At 37.3% G+C, this 17,982-nt stretch overlaps 1 protein-coding gene across 3 annotated transcripts in view; it reads left to right on the top strand.

The window, feature by feature from the left end:
* SNX13 (sorting nexin 13) overlaps positions 1-17,982 on the top strand; it is a 152,333-nt gene that overhangs the window by 79,678 nt on the left and 54,673 nt on the right. For all 3 annotated transcript variants that reach the window (XM_017890083.1, XM_017890084.1, XM_017890085.1), the window contains 2 exons: positions 13,109-13,247; positions 13,633-13,721. In XM_017890083.1, the coding sequence (XP_017745572.1) occupies positions 13,109-13,247; positions 13,633-13,721 (228 nt within the window). The remainder of the gene's footprint in view (positions 1-13,108; positions 13,248-13,632; positions 13,722-17,982) is intronic.

The raw sequence follows: 17,982 nt of genomic DNA, 5'->3' as shown, positions 1-17,982 counted from the left end.
CTTTAAGACCATTCATGGCAGCATTTGTTATAGTAGCAAGAAATGAAAGCAACTTAAATGTCCCAAATAGGGTATTAATTAATATATAATAACACATTGATGCAATTGAATACCATGTAACCATTTAAAATGATGATAGTATATCTTTATGAACTTGAAAATTGTTCATATCTTTTGCATGAAAAGATAACTAAAATTAGCATGTATGTTAGATAAATATCCCATTCTTTAGAAAATATATTTATTAATGACTATAATTCTCATAAGATATAGACTGAAATGTTAATAGAAAGGTAGTGATTTTCTTATATATTTCATTTCACTTGCAATGAGTATGGATTATGTAATAAAATAGTATTTTTTTAAGCGGTAGAAACTTACATGCAAAATTTATAAACATTTAAGTTAAAATTAAGGGTAAATAGTAATAAAATTTGTTTAGTAATACAGAAAATGGATATTGTATACTAAACATAACTAATCAGGATATTATAATGTATATTATTAATTCTGGTCCAAAAAAGGAAGCATGTTCAACAGAATGTTATGGTTATCTCTCATTCATGGGATTAGGAATTATTTTTGTTCCCCTCTCTCTCTATACATATATTTTGTAGTGTTCAGTTTTCTGTTCCTGAGCATGTATTAACTTCATTAACTGTAATTACGTATATACTAAAAACATTTTGGAGCAGGCTTAACCTATATTCTAAAAATATGTCAAACTGTTGGAGGCAGCAAATAGCTGAATTACTGATGGTTCTGCAGAAGCCTCACTTCTTGCCTCCTCAAGAAAGAATTTGACTGAGAAGCGCAAGGCAGTACAGGAGACTGAGGTAGGTTTCAGAGCAGGCGTGGAAGTTTATTAAAAAGCTTTAGAGCAGGAAATAAAGGAAAGTACACTGGAAGAGACCCAAGTGGGCACTTTGGAGGTCAAGTGCCCTGTTTAACCTTGATCCTACGATTTTATGTATTGGTCCACTTCTGGCGGCTTGCATCACTCTTCCCATGATTCTTTCCTTTGGGTGGGCTGCCCCACATGCACGGTGCCCTCATTACACTTGGGAAGTGAGCACACGCAGTGTGTTTAGGAAGTTGTACACATGCCCATCTGAGACTTTCTTCACTTTTCTGGGGGCATTCCACTGGAAGGTCATACTCTGTCATTTTGTCTCTTAATGCTCATCCTCGAGCTCACTTCATTATTTCCTGATATTTTATTGGAAGCTAGTTACCAATTTCAAGTGTTTTTATCTGTTTGGGAAATTGCCACTTCCTGGTACCTGTGACCAGTGATTACTTTAGTGTGACAACTGTGGACCATCAGGAAATTGCCTCTCCCTGGTGTGGGCTGCAAATTATTTTTAAAGAGGCAGTGTGATAACTGCCAAACCCATCACCTGATGGCTGCCTGACATTCCTGGCAGTGTGTCCAGAATTGGTGGGTTCTTGGTCTCACTGACTTCAAGAATGAAGCCACAGATATATTATGGTGAGTGTTACGGTTCTTAAAGATGGTATGTCTGGAGTTTGTTCCTTGAGATGTGCAGACGTGTCTAGAGTTTCTTCCTTCTTGTGGGTTTGTGGTCTTGCTGGCTTCAGGAGTGAAGCTGCAGACCTTTGCGGTGAGTGTTACAGCTCATAAAGGTGGCGTATCTGGAGTTGTTCGTCCCTCCCGGTGGGTTCGTGGTCTTGCCGGCTTCAGGAGTGAAGCTGCAGACCTTTGTGGTGAGTGTTACAGCTCATAAAGGTGGCGCATCCAGAGTTGTTCGTTCCTTCCGGTGGGTTCGCGGTCTCGCTGACTTCATGAGTGAAGCTGCAGACCTTTGCGGTGTTACAGCTCATAAAGGCGGTGCGGACCCAAAGAGTGAGTAGCAGCAAGATTTATTGCAAAGAGCGAAAGAACAAAGCTTCCAGCCTGGAAGGGGACCTGAGTGGGTTGCCCCGGCTGGTTTGGGCAGCCTGCTTTTATTCCATTATCTGACTCCACCCACATCCTGCTGATTGGTCCATTTTACAGAGAGCTGATTGGCCCATTTTACAGAGAACGATTGGTCCGTTTTGACAGGGTGCTGACTGGTGCATTTATAAACCTTTAGTTGGATATAGAGTGCTGATTGGTGTGTTTGCAATCCTTTAGCTAAACATAAAAGTTCTCCAAGTGCCCACCAGATTAGCTAGACACAGATCACTGATTGATGCATTTACAAACCTTGGGCTAGACAGAGAGTGCTGATTGGTGTGTTTACAAACCTTGAGCTAAACACAGAGCACTGATTGGTACATTTACAATCCTTTAGCTAGACATAAAAGTTCTTCAAGTCCCAACCCAACTCAGGAGCCCAGCTGTCTTTGCCTAGTGGATCCTGTGCAGGGGCTGCGGGTAGAGCTGCCCGTCAGTCCCGCACTGGTGCTTGCACTCCTCAGCCCTTATGCAGTTGATGGGACTAGGCACCGTGGAGCACGGAGTGGTGGCCGTTGGGGAGGCTGGGGCTGTGCGGGAGCCCAGGGGGGTTGGAGGTGGACTTGGAGGCTCAGGCATGGCAGGCTGCAGGTGCCAAGCCCTGCCCAGTCAGGAGGTGGCTGAGGCCCGGTGAGAATTCGAGCACAGCTCCGGGTGGGCCGACAGTGCTGGGGGACCCAGCGCACCCTCCGCAGCTGCTGACCCAGGTGCTAACTCCTCATTGCCTGGGGCCGGCAGCACCGGCCTGCTGCTCCGAGTGTGGGGCCCGCGGAGCCAGCGCCTACCTGAAACTCTTGCTGCCTGCACCATGCGCCACCCCAGTTCCCACCCGCGCCTCTCCCTCCACACCTCCCCGCAAGCAGAGGGAGCCGGCTTTGGCCTCGGCCAGCCCAGAGAGGGGCTTCCACAATGCAGTGGCAGACTGAAGGGCTCCTCAAGTGTGGCCAGAGTAGACGCTGCGGCCTGAGGAGGTGTCGAGAGCGAGTGAGGGCTGCTAGCACGTTGTCACCTCTCAGCAGGGGTGGGTTGAAAGGGTGTTCTCCTGCCTTGCCATATTTTTACTTAATGAACAGGAATGCAATCTCTATTGTACTTTGCAATAAAATATCAGGAATAAAAATATCTGTGCATGGTGGTGCATACCTGTGGTCCCAGCTACTCCAGAGGCTGAAGCGGGAAGATCATGTGAGCCCAGGAGATCAAGGCTGCAGTGAGCTGTGATTGTGCCATTGTACTCCAGCCTAGGCAACAGAGCAAGACCCCATCACACACACACACACACACACACACACACACACGAAAAGTCACAAATAAATGGAAACACATACTATGTTCATGAAGTGACCTAATATTGTAAAGACAGCCATACTCCCCAGAACAACTTACAATTTCAGTGCAATTCTTACCAAAATCCCAATGATGTTTCTTTGCACTTCACCCTTCCTGATTTCAAAACTTGTTACAAAGCGACAGTAATTAACTGTATGGTGCTGGCATAAAGATAGAAATGTAGACTTAGTGGAACAGAGTAGAGAACCGAGAAGTTCTCATATGTGTACTCAAATAATCTGCATAGGTTTGTATCAAGGCTACAAAATCGGAAAGAATAATCTCTTCAGCAAATGGTATTGGGAAGACAGGATAGCCACATGCTAAAGGATGAAGGTGTTCCCTTAACCTTGCCCTACATATAAAAATTAACTCAAAATGGATTAAAGACCTGAAACAACAAAACTCCTAGAAGTATATGTAAGGGAAAAGCTTCTTAGATTTGACTATGATTTCTTTGATATGATACCAAAAGCTCAGACAAAAATAACAAAAATAGTGAGTGGGAGTGTATCAGACTAAAAAGCTACCCAGCAAAGGAGCAATCACCAGAGTGAAAAGGTACCCTATATAATGGGTGAAAATATTTGCAAGCCATGTATCTGATTAGGAGTTAACATCCATCATATATAAAGAAGTCATACTACTCAGCAACAAGAAAAAGAAAAGTATTTAAAAATGTGCAAGATATTATAATGACATATCTCCACGGAAGTTACACAGATGGCCAAGAGTGATAGGAAAAGATGCACAACATCCCTAATTATTATGGAAATGCAAATCAAAACCATAATAGTAAATGAATTATCTTACAACCATTTGGTCACTATTAAAAGAAGAAAAACAAAATATCAGGTGTTGGCAAGGATGTGGAAAAATTGCAACTCTTGTGCACTATTGATGGAATGTAAAATGGTGCAGACACTTTGGAAAACAGTTTGGAGGTTCTTCTCAAAATTGTTACTGTATGATCTAACAATCCCACGTCTAGGTCTCTATTCAAAAGAATTGAAAACAGGATCTTAAAGGGATATTTGTGTAATCATGATTGTAGTATTCACAGTAGCCAAGAGGTGGAAATTACCTTAAGTGTCTATCAACAGATGAATGCGTAAAGAGAATGTGGTATACACATACAATGAAATATTATTCAGCCCTACAAAAAAAGGAAATCCTGTGTATCCTATAACATGATGAACCTTGAGAATACTGTGTTAAATGAAATAAGGTTATCGTACAAAGACAAATACTGCATGATCCCTCTTTGAGTAGTCAAACTCTTAGTAAAATGTTGGTTGCCAGGATCTGGGAGGAGAGAACAAACAGGATTTGTTGTTCAGTGGACCGAGAATTTCAGTTTTCAAGATAAAAGATCAGAGAACTGTTAAAAACAGTGTTCTGATAGTTTATATCACTGTTAACTTAAAATGTTTTAAGGTGATAAATTTTGTTTTGTGTTTTTGACCACAGTAGAAAAAAGAATGAAATGAACAAATTGCCTTTCAGAGTTGTGTTATAATTTTGCCTTTCCAGTGGCAGTATTTGGTAGTTCTGATCTTTCCACATTCTGATTAACATTTAGCATTGCCAGTCTTAAATTTTAACTTCTCTAGTACATACATGTGAATTGGTATTTTGTTGTGGTTACTTGCAGTTTCTTTATTACTAATGATACTGAGCGTTTTTTCCTGTGAATACTGGCCTGTTTTGTATCTTTTTTTCAAGTGCTCATTTTCTCTCCTTCTGTTTGTCTTTTTTAAATTGATAATGTAAGAATGCTTCATATATTCTACATATAAGTTCTTTATCAGATATATGTATTGCAGATGTTATTCCTTAGGTTATGACTTGTTTTTTTTTTTCTCGTTCAGTGATGTCTTTTGATGACAATTTAAAATTTTGATGAAACATAATTTCCCAATTCTTGTTCTACAGCTAGTATTTTTATGGTCTTCTCTAGGAAATCCTTGTTTATTTGAAGATTACCAAGTTATTTGTCTATGCTAAGTTTTATAATTTTTACTTTTATATTTTGTACTATGATTTATCTCCCATTTTTTATGTGTGTGGAATATGACAGTTTAGATTGATTTTTAAAATACAGATATCTAGATATTCTAGCACCATTTGTTGAAAAGACTTTTTCATAAAAGTTATTTCCTTGACACATTACTAAAATATCAGTTTGCTATAATATGTTTGGTTCTGATTTTGGACTGTGTTCTTTTCTGTTACTCTCTTTGTGTACCCATATGCAAATATCATACTTTCTGATTACTTTAGCTTTATAGTAATATTGAAATGGGACAGTATGAGTCTTTTACAATTGTTCTTTTTCTCTAGGATTGTTTTGATTATTTTCCACATAAAATTTATCAAAGGTTTCGTTTTTATTAAAAACCTATTAGAATTTTAATTGTGATTACAATTGAATCTATAGATGAATTTAGGAATAATGGATATTTTAACATTTTGTCTTATCTAGGAACATGGCATCTCCATTTAGGGAAGCCTCTGTAATTTCTCTCAGCATTGTTTTATAGTTTTTAGAGTTTATGTATCTTTCACATTTTTAAAATAAATTTTTATAAATATTTTATATTTTTGATGCTGTTATAAATGTGATTTGTTTCTTGATTTTTTTTCAGATTGTTTACTATTGACATGGAAATGATACTGAGTATTATATGTTGATTTTGTATTATGCAACATTTTTTGGATTCTTTAGGTTTTTCTAAATAGGTGTTTATGTGGTCTGCAGACAAGGACAGATTGACTTTTTCCTTTCCAATTTGGATGCCCTTTATTTCTCTCTTGCCTAATTACTTGGTCTAGGACTTTGAGTACTAGGTTGAATAAAATGTGTAAGAGTAGCCATCATTTTTCTCCTGGTTCTTAAAGGAAAAGCTTTTAGATTTTCTCCACTCAGTATGATGTTAACTGTGAGTTTGTCATATATGGCGTTTAATTGAGTTGAGGTATTTTCCTTCTATACCTAATAATTTGGGAGATTTTATTGTGAAGGCATGTTGAATGTTATTGAATGCCCTTTCAACATCTACTGAAATGATAATTTTTTTTGTGGTTAATTCTGTTAACATCATGTATTATGCTTATCAATTTTCATATATTGAACCATTCTTGCATTCCTGTGATGAATCCCACTTGATCATGGTGAATAATCTTTTTAATGCATTGTTGAATTAAATTTACTAGTTTTTTTTTTTTTTTTTGAGACGGAGTCTTGCTCTGTAGTTCAGTGGCGCCGTCTCAGCTCACTGTACCCTCCACCACCCAGGTTCAAGCAATTCTCCCTGCCTCAGCCTCCCGAGTAACTGGGATTACAGGTGCCTGCCAGCGTGCCTTGCTAATTTTTGTATATTTAATAGAGATGAGGTTTTACCATGTTGGCCAGGCTGGTCTTGAACTCCTGACCTCAGGTGATCCGCCACGTTGGCCTCCCAAAGTGCTGGGATTATAGGTGTGAGCCACCATGCCTGGCCAGTTTAATAGTATTCTGTTGAGGATCTATCTTGACATCTTTGTTCATCAGGGATGAGCTTGTAGTTTTCTTTTTTTGTTGTGTCCTTGTGTTGGTGTTAGAGTAATGCTGGGCTTGTAGAATGCGTTTCAAAGTATGCTTTCCTCTTTAATTTTTGGAAACATTGAATAGAATCAATATTAATTCATTTAAAAATATTTGGTAGAATTCAGCAGCCGTGAAGCCATCAGGTCTTGGGCTTTTCTTGGATAGGATACTTTTATTACTGCTTCAATCTTATTACTCGTTATTGGAATGTTCAGATTTTCTATTTCTTTATGGTTTATTCCTGATAATTTTATGTGTCAGAAATTTATTCATTTCTTCTAGGTTTTCCAGTTTGTTGGAGCATAACTATTTGTAATGGTCTCTGATGATCCTTTATATATCTGTTGTATCACTGTAGTATATCCATTTTCATCTCTGATTGTATTTTTTTGTGCCTCTTTTTTTCTTAGTCTAGCCTAAACATTTATTGATTTTGTTTCTCCCTTTAAAAGATCGCTTTTCAACTCAAATCTTTTGTATTGTTTTCTTAGTCTCAATTTCATTTATTTTTGTGCTAAATCTTAATTTGGGGTTTGGTTTGTTACTGCTTTTCTAGTTCCTTCAGGTGAATTTTCTTTTTCTTTTCTTTCTTTTTTTCTTTCTTTTTTTTTTTCTTGATAGAGAGTCTCACTCTGTCAGCTAGGTTCAAGTGTGGTGGCATGATCACAGCTCATTGCAATGTCAACCTGGCTAATTTTTTTATTTTTTTGTAGAGACAGGGTCTTACTATGTTTCCCAGCTAGTTGTAAACTTCTGGCTCAAGTAGTCCTCCCACCTCAACCTCCCAAAGTGCTGGGATTACAAGTGTGAGCCATATAGCTGGCCTACATTCAACTGCTCTATATCTTTTAATTGGAGAATTTAGTCCACTTACATTTAGCTTTATAGTAATATAAATAAATACTGATAAAATAAATAAATACTGATAGGTAAGGAGGTAACTATTTTTTAGTTATAACTTCTTGCTTCCTTCTTACTGTCTTCTTCTGTGGTTAAGTGATTTTTTTCTGGTAGTATGTTTTAATTTCTTGCTTTTAGTTTAACTATTGCAGGTTTTGGATTGTCATTACCATGAGGCTTACAAAAGATACCTTAAATTTATAACAAGTTATTTTGAACTGATGACAACTTAACTTTGATGGCAAAGAAAGAAACAAAGAAAATTGTAAAGAACTTTAAAATTTAATCTTCCCACATTTTGAGTTTTGTTGTTTCAGTTTACATTGTTGATATCATTCAGGGTCGAATTCTCATTCTACTTCTCTTGCCATTTCTACCTCATCTGTGATGACTTCCTTCACTGAAGTCTTGAACCCCTTAAAGTCATCTGTGAAGATTGGAATCAACTGCCAATCTTCTGTGAATGTTGATATTTGACCTCATCCCATGAATCATGAATATTCATAATGTCATCTAGAATAATGAGTCATTTCTAGAAGGTTTTCAGTTTACTTTGTTCAGATCCATCAGAGGAATCACTAGAGCAAATATCCATAGCCTTACGAAAAGTGCATTTCCTAAATAGTAAGACTTGAGAGGTGAAATTACTCCTTCATCCTAGGGCTGCAGAATGGATATTATTTTAGTAGGCATGAAAACAACATTGATATCCTTCATCAGAGCCCTGGGGAGACCAGGTGTGTTGTCAGTGAGCAGTAATATTTTGAAAGGAATCTCTTTGTAAGTGGTACATCTCAACAGTGTGCTTAAAATATTTAGTAAACCATGTTGTAAACAGACGTGCTGTTATTCAGGCTTTCTTGTTCCATTTCTGGAGCACAGGTAGAGTAGATTTAGCGTAATTTCTAAGGACCCTAGCATTTTTGGAATGGTAAATGAGCATTGGCTTCAACTTAGAGTCACTACTAGCCTCTAACAAGGTACTCATTCTGTCTTTTGAGGCTTTGAAGCCAAACATTGGCTTTTACTCTCTAGTTGTAAAGGTAGTAGATGGCATCTTTTCTCCTTATAAGGCTGTTTTGTCTACAGTGAAAAATCTGTTTAGTGTAGGCACCATTATCAATGATCTAGACTAAATCTGGATGACTTGCCATATAGCTTCTACATCAGGACTTACTGCTTCACCTTGTACTTCTATGTTATGGAGACAGCTTCTTTCCTCAAACCTCCAATTTCTGCTAGCTTCAAACTCTTCTTCTGCAGTTTCCTTACCTCTTTCAGCCTTTATAGAATTGAAGCTAGTCTGGGCCTTGTTCTGGAATAGGCTTTGGACAAACGGAATGTTGTGTCTGGTGTGATTTTCTATCCTTTACCACTAATACTTTCTCCATATCACCCATAAGTGTTCTTCACATTTATCATTCGTCTGTTCCGGAGCAACAGTTTTAATTTCCCTGAAGAATCTTTTTTGTTTGTTTGTTTTGGGTATTCTTATATTGAGTAATTGTTTAGTGTGAGAGAGCAAGCTTTCAGTCTGTCTTGGCTTTTGATACATTTTCCTGGCTAAGCTTAGTCATTTTTAGCTTTTGATTGAAAATGAAAGATATGTGACTTTTCCTTTTGCTTGAACACTTAGAGTTCATTGTAGGGTAATTAATTGGTCTAACTTCAGTGTTGTTGTGTCTCAGTTAATAGAGAGGCCCTGCTAGAGGGAGAGAGACAGAGGAATGGTCAGTTATAGAGCAGTCAGAATATACAAAACAATTTATCAATTAATTTTGTCATCTTAAATGAATATGGTTTGTAGTGCACCAAAGCAATAATAATATCAAAGATCACTAATCACCATAGTAGATATAGTAATAATGGAAAAGTCTGAAATATTCTGAAAATTGTTAAAATGTGATTATGCCCATGACGTGGGCACATGTTGTTGGAAAAATGCTGATAAGAGTTTCTGGACACAGGGTTGCTAGAAAACTTCAGTTTGTTAAAAAAACACAGTGTGAAGTGTCATAGTAAAGCACAGTGGAATTGAAACAAGGTATTCCTGTATTCTGTTTAATTATTTTAATGACTTTCCAGCTATTCCTTGTTACTACAACCATTATTATTTTAGTGGTTGCTCTAAGAATTAGTGTCCTCTTTAAGCTGTCATCATATGCCTAGAGGGCAGTACTTTATCACCTCATATGAAATATGAAGAACCTTGCTATAGCATAGTTTTAGTTAGCCCCCATCCTCTGTTCTTTTTCATTATATATTTTATATCTACACTTATAATTTACTCCACAGTGCCATGCTCATTGTTGCATTAAACACCCTTTCTTAAAGAAATAAAAAAATAGAAAAAAATTGTTTACGCTCATACATTTACTTAGTATTTTCAGTACTCTTCATTATTTTTTGTAGGTACAAATTTTAGTTTTGTGGTCATTTTTCTTCATTCTGAAGAACTTTCTTTAGGATTTTGTGTATTGCCAATTTTCTTTTCTTTTTTTTTTTATTTCATTTTATTTTTTTTGAGACGGAGTCTTGTTCTGTCGCCCAGGCTGGAGTGCAGTGGCATGATTTTGGCTCACTGTAACCTCTGCCTCCCGGGTTCAAGCAGTTCTCTGCCTCAGCCTCCCAAGTACCTGGGATTATAGGTGCCTGCCAGCATGCCTGCCTCATTTTTGTATTTTTAGTAGAGACGGGGTTTCACCATTTTGGCCAGCCTGGTCCTGAACTCCTGACCTCGTGATCCACCCACCTCAGCCTCCCAAAGTGTTGGGATTACAGGCGTAAGCCACCGTGCCCTACCTATTGCCAGTTTTCTTGTGACAAATTATCTGACCTTTTTATTCTCTGAAAATATTTTCATTTACTGCCAAGTTTGAAGGATATTTCATTGATGTAGAATTGCTGTACTTTTTCTTTTAGTACTTTAAAAATTGTTTTATTTTCCTCTTGCCTCTGTTTCTAATCAGAAGTCAGCTTCCACTGTATAATTGATCCCTTCTACGTAATGCATCTTTTTACATAGTCTTGTGCTTTTATAGTATTCAGTTATTTGGCTTTTTGTTTAAAATAGATAACATCTCAAGTCTATTACCTTTTCACAGCCCACTCTTCTTGCTTTGCTTAGTTTAAATTTTATTTACAGTCATAGTTATTAATTCCTCCACAACATCCTATACTTCTTTACCTCTTTATTTGCTTATTGATACTACAGCACTGGTTAAATCCAACATAACTGGTACTCCATTCCTACTTTTAAGCAGGTGAATGTGGCTGATGAAGAAAAAGAAACCTACACTGATCTCATTTTAAATTCATGAGCACGAATCTCATTTGTGCCCTTATTCTTTCTTGCCTTGCAGTCATTAAATTTTTCCGGTTATGTTATCTGCTCCACTCTTCTGATCAACTCTTTTTTACTTCCTTCACTTTCATTTAGCATATTTTTTTCACATCTTTTCTCTTAGCTCATGACCGTAGTACTCCACTGAAAAAATTGAGGAAATCAAAAGAGATGTTTCGTAATATCCTGTTATCACATACATTCATAACTTGTATCTATGCATCTATATTTTATATTTTCTTCTGTTACTGTGGATGAAATACCCATGTATCTAGGTAAAGCAAGTCCTTTATGTGTGCATTGTAACCAACTCCTTCTAGACAATTTCATTTTATTGCTTTGGCAATTTTACACTTTCCCTCTGTACCATCACATTTTTACTCTTTATATGATCATTCTTATTATCATACACCTTTGTCATTATCTCTCTCATCTTAAAAAGCAGATGAAGCAAGTCATTTATCTTACATTCCATTTTAGGCAGTACTCTTTTCTCCTGCTTATTTTTTTTACAGCAAAACTTTATAAGAGGGTTGACTGTTGGCTGTCTACATTTTCCCTCTCTTTTTTTCTTTTCTTTTCTGAGACAGAATCTCACTCTGGTGCCCAACCTGGAGTGCAGTGGCACGATCTCAGCTCACTTCAACCTCTGCCTCCTGTGCCCAAGCGATTATCTCACCTCAGCCTTCCAAGTAGCTGGGATTACAGGCACCTACCACCATGCCCAGCTAATTTTTGTATTTTTAGTAGAGACGGGGTTTCACCATGTTGGCCAGGCTGATCTCGAACTCCTGACTTAAGGTGATCCGTCTGTCTTGGCCTACCAAAGTGCTGCGATTACAAGCACTGCACCCAGCCATCATTTTTTAAAAACACTTCTTTACTTGGCTTGTTAGAACACCAAAGTTTGTTGATTTTTTTTTCTACGTTTTTGGCCTTTCTCAGTGTTTTTGCTGTGTAAGTAAATCTTCTGAGTATCTGTCCTTAGATCTCTTCTTTTTTCACTCTACCCTCATTCTCTTGATTATTTCCATCCATGTTCGTGGTTTTAAGTGTCATCTCCATGTCAATGACTTTTAAATGCGTATTTCTGTGTAGTCCTCCTTTCTGAACTCTTGTCCATCATATTCAAAAGCATGCTAATGACCATTTTTATATTTAATGAGATCTCACACTTAATTTTGCCAAAAACACCCTCATAATATTTTGCCTCCCCGCCACCGCCCCCGGCAAATGCTGCATCTCTTAATTTTTTTCTCCATCTTTTTTAGTGGTAACTCCACTATTCCAGTTGTCAGGCCAACGATGTTAGTGTAGTTCTGTGTTCTCTTTATTTCATGGCCATATCTGATTTATCAGCAAATTCTTTTGGCATTGTCTTTACAAAACACTTCTTACCAGAAAACACTTTATAAAACACTTTGTACCATACCACCACTGTCACCACCCTGCTCCCTGACTATATTATCTTTCACTTGTATTATTAACTGGTCTTTTTTTGTGTTTTTGGCTCTGCCTTTATTTTTATACAGCAACACAGTGATTGTGTTATATTTTAGGTTAGAGAGTGTTACTCTTCTGTTTAAACTTTCCAGTTTAACTTCTGACTTGCTTCAGAGCGAAAGCTAAAACCTTTATACTATAACAGAAGATTTGCCGTCCATTGCTGCTGACCATATCTTCTGCTCAGCTTGTCTTTGGTTTAGTTCCAGTCTTCATGGCTTCTTTGCTGTCATCAAATATTGTGAGCATGTTCCTATTCCTACAGTTTCAAGCATGCTATATAATACTTACTTTGTTCTATTTGCAGTCTAAGACCCATTGGTGCCCAAATATAGGTGCCCAAATACAGAGCTTTTTTCTTTTTGTTGTAAGCACTGAGTATGCAGCAAATTGTCCTAGCACATAGTAGGCACTCAGGATTCAGTTTTCCTTTTAATAAGTGAGTTCCTCTTTCACCTATTTTTCTTAAACTTGCTTTCAGATCCGGGATTCTAACTGCAACTATGAGGCCTTTATGAACATTATTAAATTGAGTGATAATATTGGAGAGCTAGAAGCAGTCAGAGATAAGGCAGCAGAAGAATTACAGTATCTTAGATCTCTAGATACAGCTGGTGATGGTAAGTAATGTATTTAACTTAAAGTATTTTTTTTGAAGGATTATTATATCTTCAAAACTTTGGTTAATTTACCTAAATGTCATTTTCTGCTATTAATGTTTTCACTTTAATTAAATCTTCCTTATTAGATTAACATGTGCTTAGAGTAAAAGCATTATTTTCAGAATGCGAGAATGTGATTATTGTAATTATCCCTAGAGTGGAGGTAATTGGCATGGTTTACTTTTAATTAAATAATTTCACTGTATAATTTCAGATGGTTTCTTTTATTGAATAAAACAATTGCTGTATTGTTGGTTATTTTGTTAAATTACAGTAAGTGCATGTTTAAAGTATTTAATAAATAACATTACCACTTTCTAGTTCATGATTTGTTTACTTTTAGATATCAACACTATCAAAAATCAAATAAATAGCTTACTATTCGTAAAGAAGGTTTGTGACTCAAGAATACAGCGATTGCAGTCAGGCAAAGTAAGTAAAGTACTTTTGAATTAATGTTTAGTTATAAATTCTTTATAGGGATTAAAATGCACAGTAAAGGACAAAAGTAGGACATTTTCCAGTGCAGCACTTTACAAGAGGACTTTAAAAGAGTTTTCTTTTCGGCAATGTGATATAAATATTTGTTAAAGCATGCCAAAAGGTTAACTAAAGCACTGCCTGAAAATGTTAAAGTAATTGAAGATTTTATTCCTTGATTTATTTATGCATTTACTTGGGTATCATTTGTTTATTCAAAATTTACATTTATTCAGTTTTGTGAGTTGGATGCTTTTTAGAAGAGCCAAGTAGACAAACTCTTTTCATAGAGTTTACATTTTAGTTGCAGAGTCAGGAAATAAACCAATAAGCAAACTGATGCATAATATCAGGTGGTGATATCTACTGCAAAAAAACAATAATAAAGCAAAGTAGCGTATAGAGAATGTCTTGCTTGGACTGGTTTAGATGGGTGCTGAGAGGTTTGATGACACTTGATCGTAGTGAGATCTAAATAACATGAGGCAGTTAGTCCTGTGCTGTATTTTTGTTTGCCTTTGAAGTATCGATCTTACAGGCAGTCATAAGAGCAGATGCAGGAGCACTAAGGTAAGAATGTCTTTGGTGAATTGGAGGAGGTCGTTGTGATTGGTATGGAATGAATGAGCTATTGTGCTAGGGATGAAGTCATAGAAGAACCGGGGGGGTTAGATCTTATATGGTCATATATGGTCTTACTGGCCATAGTAAGAGTTTTATTCTAATTATGATGAAAATCAATTGGAGATTTGCCCTGGCAAGTGACATTACCTGACTTACGAGCTTAAAAGTTAAAATTATTATCTTTATTCTTTGTGAAGAATAGACACAAAGTGTGAGACAATGTGGGTAAGAATGGAAACTGAAAGATTATTTGCTATACTCCTGATTTAAAACTAGGTAAGAGATGTCTATGGAGGTTGTGAGAAGCGATTACAGACTGGATATAGTGCTAGTAGGATTTTCTTAATGGAGTGAATATGGGGTGGGAAAGAAAAAAAAAATAACTCAAGGACAGTTTCAGGGTATTTTGGTTTGAGCAACTGTATAAATAGTGGTGCTGTTTACTGAATTGGGTAACACACAGAGAGGAGGAGGTTTGGAAAAGAGAATTGAGTTTTGGGTATTTTAATTTGATATCCCTGTTTGACATTCAAGTAGACATGCTACTTGGTAATCTTGAGTTCTAAGGAAAAGTTAGTGATGGAGATGAATTTTGTAAATTCTCAACAATTATCAGATGTTTAATGAGAGACTGGATGATGTTACCTAAAAGAGTGTGTGTAAGTAGGAATGCGTTGGTGACTTGGTCCTACTACACTTCAGTGAATAGAGTTTAAGACAAAGTAAAGAATCTAGCCAAAGAAACAAAGTAAATAGCCAGTGAGATTGGAGGAAAACCTGAGCATGTGATACTGAAGCAGGATATTTCCCTGACCCCTTCGCAGGACTTGCAACAGGGGTGTCTTGTTTACTCATCCTGCCATTCTCAACTTCTTGTGGTGGGGAGCGCGCAAGCAAATGAGTGGGAACTTGAGTAAAGGAGTACTGGAACAAGCCTGCCAGTTCGGCACTGGCGAGATCAAACTCCACTCACTCGGACCCACTGTATTCCACCCCTCGCAATAGGGAGTGCACAAGTGAGTGGGTGGAGGAACTGGCCGGATGCATTAGTGCTGGCAAGAGCAAACCCTGTTCAGGCCCTACACCTGTCCAGTTGGGGGTGCCTGTGACTCCCAGAGCCCCAGAAGGTGTGTTACAGTGCTCTCTTAGCTCTGCTGTCTGTGGATGGCTTAAGGGTTAACAGCTCAGTGGACCATTTGCCTTTTTGCATGAGGCGGCTGCCCTCCGCCAGTGAGGGCAAAGGGCCAGTGTGACAGCCTTTTGTGTCTGCACTCGTGGCTTCTGAGTTCTTATTTGGCGTCCAGGAAAAATGAAGTCGCATGAATGAGTTGAAAGATGGTAAATGCTGGAGATTTTATGGCTGATGAAAGTGGCTCTCAGTGGGAAGGGGAGCTGAAAAGGGGAATGGGGCGGGTATAATCTTCTCCTGAAGTCTGACTGTCTCCATTTGGATTCTTTCTGAAGTTATGCCATCAAGCTGTCCCTTTGAAGTCGAGTTGCTTCTCTCCAATGTTCAGCCATAGTCCCGGCTACCAACTGAGTCTGAGGTTTTTATGGGCACAGAATGGGGTGATGTGCGGCCATGGATGGTTTAGAAAAAGGCAACTTTTGAGCAGGAAAACAGGCATGTAAGTTTTCACTTAGGGCTCCAGTCTCAGGCCTTTTGGCTTGAGGGTGGTGTTTTGCTAGGGACCGCCCTTTTCTGCCTAGAATTTTGTGCACCCTGTCCCTATCAATATCTCAGAAGCCAAATGTAAAAAGTGTTTATAAAAGGGAAAGATGAGGTGTATCAAAAGATAACATGGAGAAAGATGAAGACTGAGACTTGATCAGTGGACTTACTACCTTCCGGATTATTGGTGATCTAATGAGAGCATTTTTTTGTGGAGTAGTGGAGAAAATCTTAATTGGAGTTCGTCCATGAGAGAATGAGAAGAGGTAAATTAGAAACAGTAATGATAGTTGCTCTTTAGAGAAGTTTTGCCCTAAAGGAGAGCAGAGATTTGGGGTTTTAAAGCAGGAAAAAACATTTCTTAATACCCTTAGGTTTTAATGAGGTCACATTTTGCTGTGGTTTTCTGTTTTGAAAATTTATTTATGACTCTCTGGTCTTATAATTTTACAGTGTATTTAAATTCCTTAAGGAATAGAAGAATTATTTTTAAAAACCGTGGTGGCACATGCCTGTAATCCCAGCTACTCGGGAGGCTGAGGCAGGAGAATCACTTGAACCTGGAGGTTGCAATGAGCCAAGATCGTGCCATTGCACTCCAGCCTGGGCAACAAGAGCGAAACTCCGTCTCAAAAAAACAAACAAAAAAACACGTTAAATTTAGTTTTCTAGGTGAATTACAACTTAAGAAACATTACTTGAGGGCCATATTTGTTACGTGTGTGTGTGTGTACCTTTGTTTTGGTTAACTTTATTTTAAAACTAGTTTATATACTCATGCAAACTAGCATAGAAGAAAGATACAGTTTCACTTGTGCTTTTCTTTACTTCCTTATCTAGATCTCAGAGGTAGTGATCTTTCAGCGTCATTTCTCAGTGTTTTTTCCCAGGCACTTTTTGATATTGAATCCTTTTAAAATTTAGATATTTTGTTTGCAAGCCTGTCAATTCCATTTTGAATACAAGCTTTTATTTTTTAATGAGCTCAGATCATACAATGTTTTCCTTTGTAAATAAACTCAGAATCCCCACAGATTTGCAGTTACATAGCTATGTTACTTATCTTGAAATCTTAGAAACCTTTATCCTCAGTGAATTTTCCTTCCCATCCTGTATCTGTGGAGCTGCTGCTGGGCAGGATAAAGAGGTGATACAATTTGAAGAAGGGAGACTTAGTAGAAATCATGTGCTGGCTGTAGGTTGCTCTCTACCGAACTTTGAAAGTCAGTTCGCTGTTATTATTCAGTACTTACATGAAGGAAAATACAAATTATAGAGATGAATTTGTTTTTCTTTTTTAATTCTCTTCATTTTCCTTTGTTTACCACTTATGCTTAATTTAGTATCTGCCTCTGAATATGGCAGCCTACTTCATTTACAGTAAACCTGCCTATTTTTCTTTTTTAAATAAAGGTTCTGAAATATGGATTTGGGAATATAGAGAAGCCAGTGAAAATGAATAATTCATAGAAACATTATGGCTGTTATGGAAAGGGCAGCAGCATTTGAAAACACATAGTCATACTTATCGGCTTTGTGACTTAATAGGCAACCTTTTTCATCTTTGTTTTCCCTACCTGTTAAGTAGGCTTGGTGATACATATCCAACAGTATTGCTGTACAGATTAAATGAAGTAATATGTGTAATGTAACTAGCACAATGCCTGATACGTAGATGCTCTTTAAATTTTGAACCCAACTTTTCCTTTTTTTTTTTTTTTCATACATAGGTTGTTTCCTTGTTCTGTGACTTTGAAAAGTGTGTCTGAAATTCACTGTTTAGAGAGTCTGAAAAAAAACACATTTTCTGTAATAATTAGAGATTTTATTGAGTTAGGAGCAAAATTACTCTTTAGGCATATTTTGTTTTCCTAGTAATAAATAGACTTTATACATGAAAAGTTGAGTTTTAAAAAT

This window comes from Rhinopithecus bieti, unplaced genomic scaffold (assembly GCF_001698545.2).
Source record: "Rhinopithecus bieti isolate Rb0 unplaced genomic scaffold, ASM169854v2 scaffold_19861, whole genome shotgun sequence".
Taxonomy (NCBI): Eukaryota; Metazoa; Chordata; class Mammalia; order Primates; family Cercopithecidae; genus Rhinopithecus; species Rhinopithecus bieti.
Note: the sequence above shows the minus strand (reverse complement) of the source record. Positions and strands in the feature narration are given on the sequence as shown.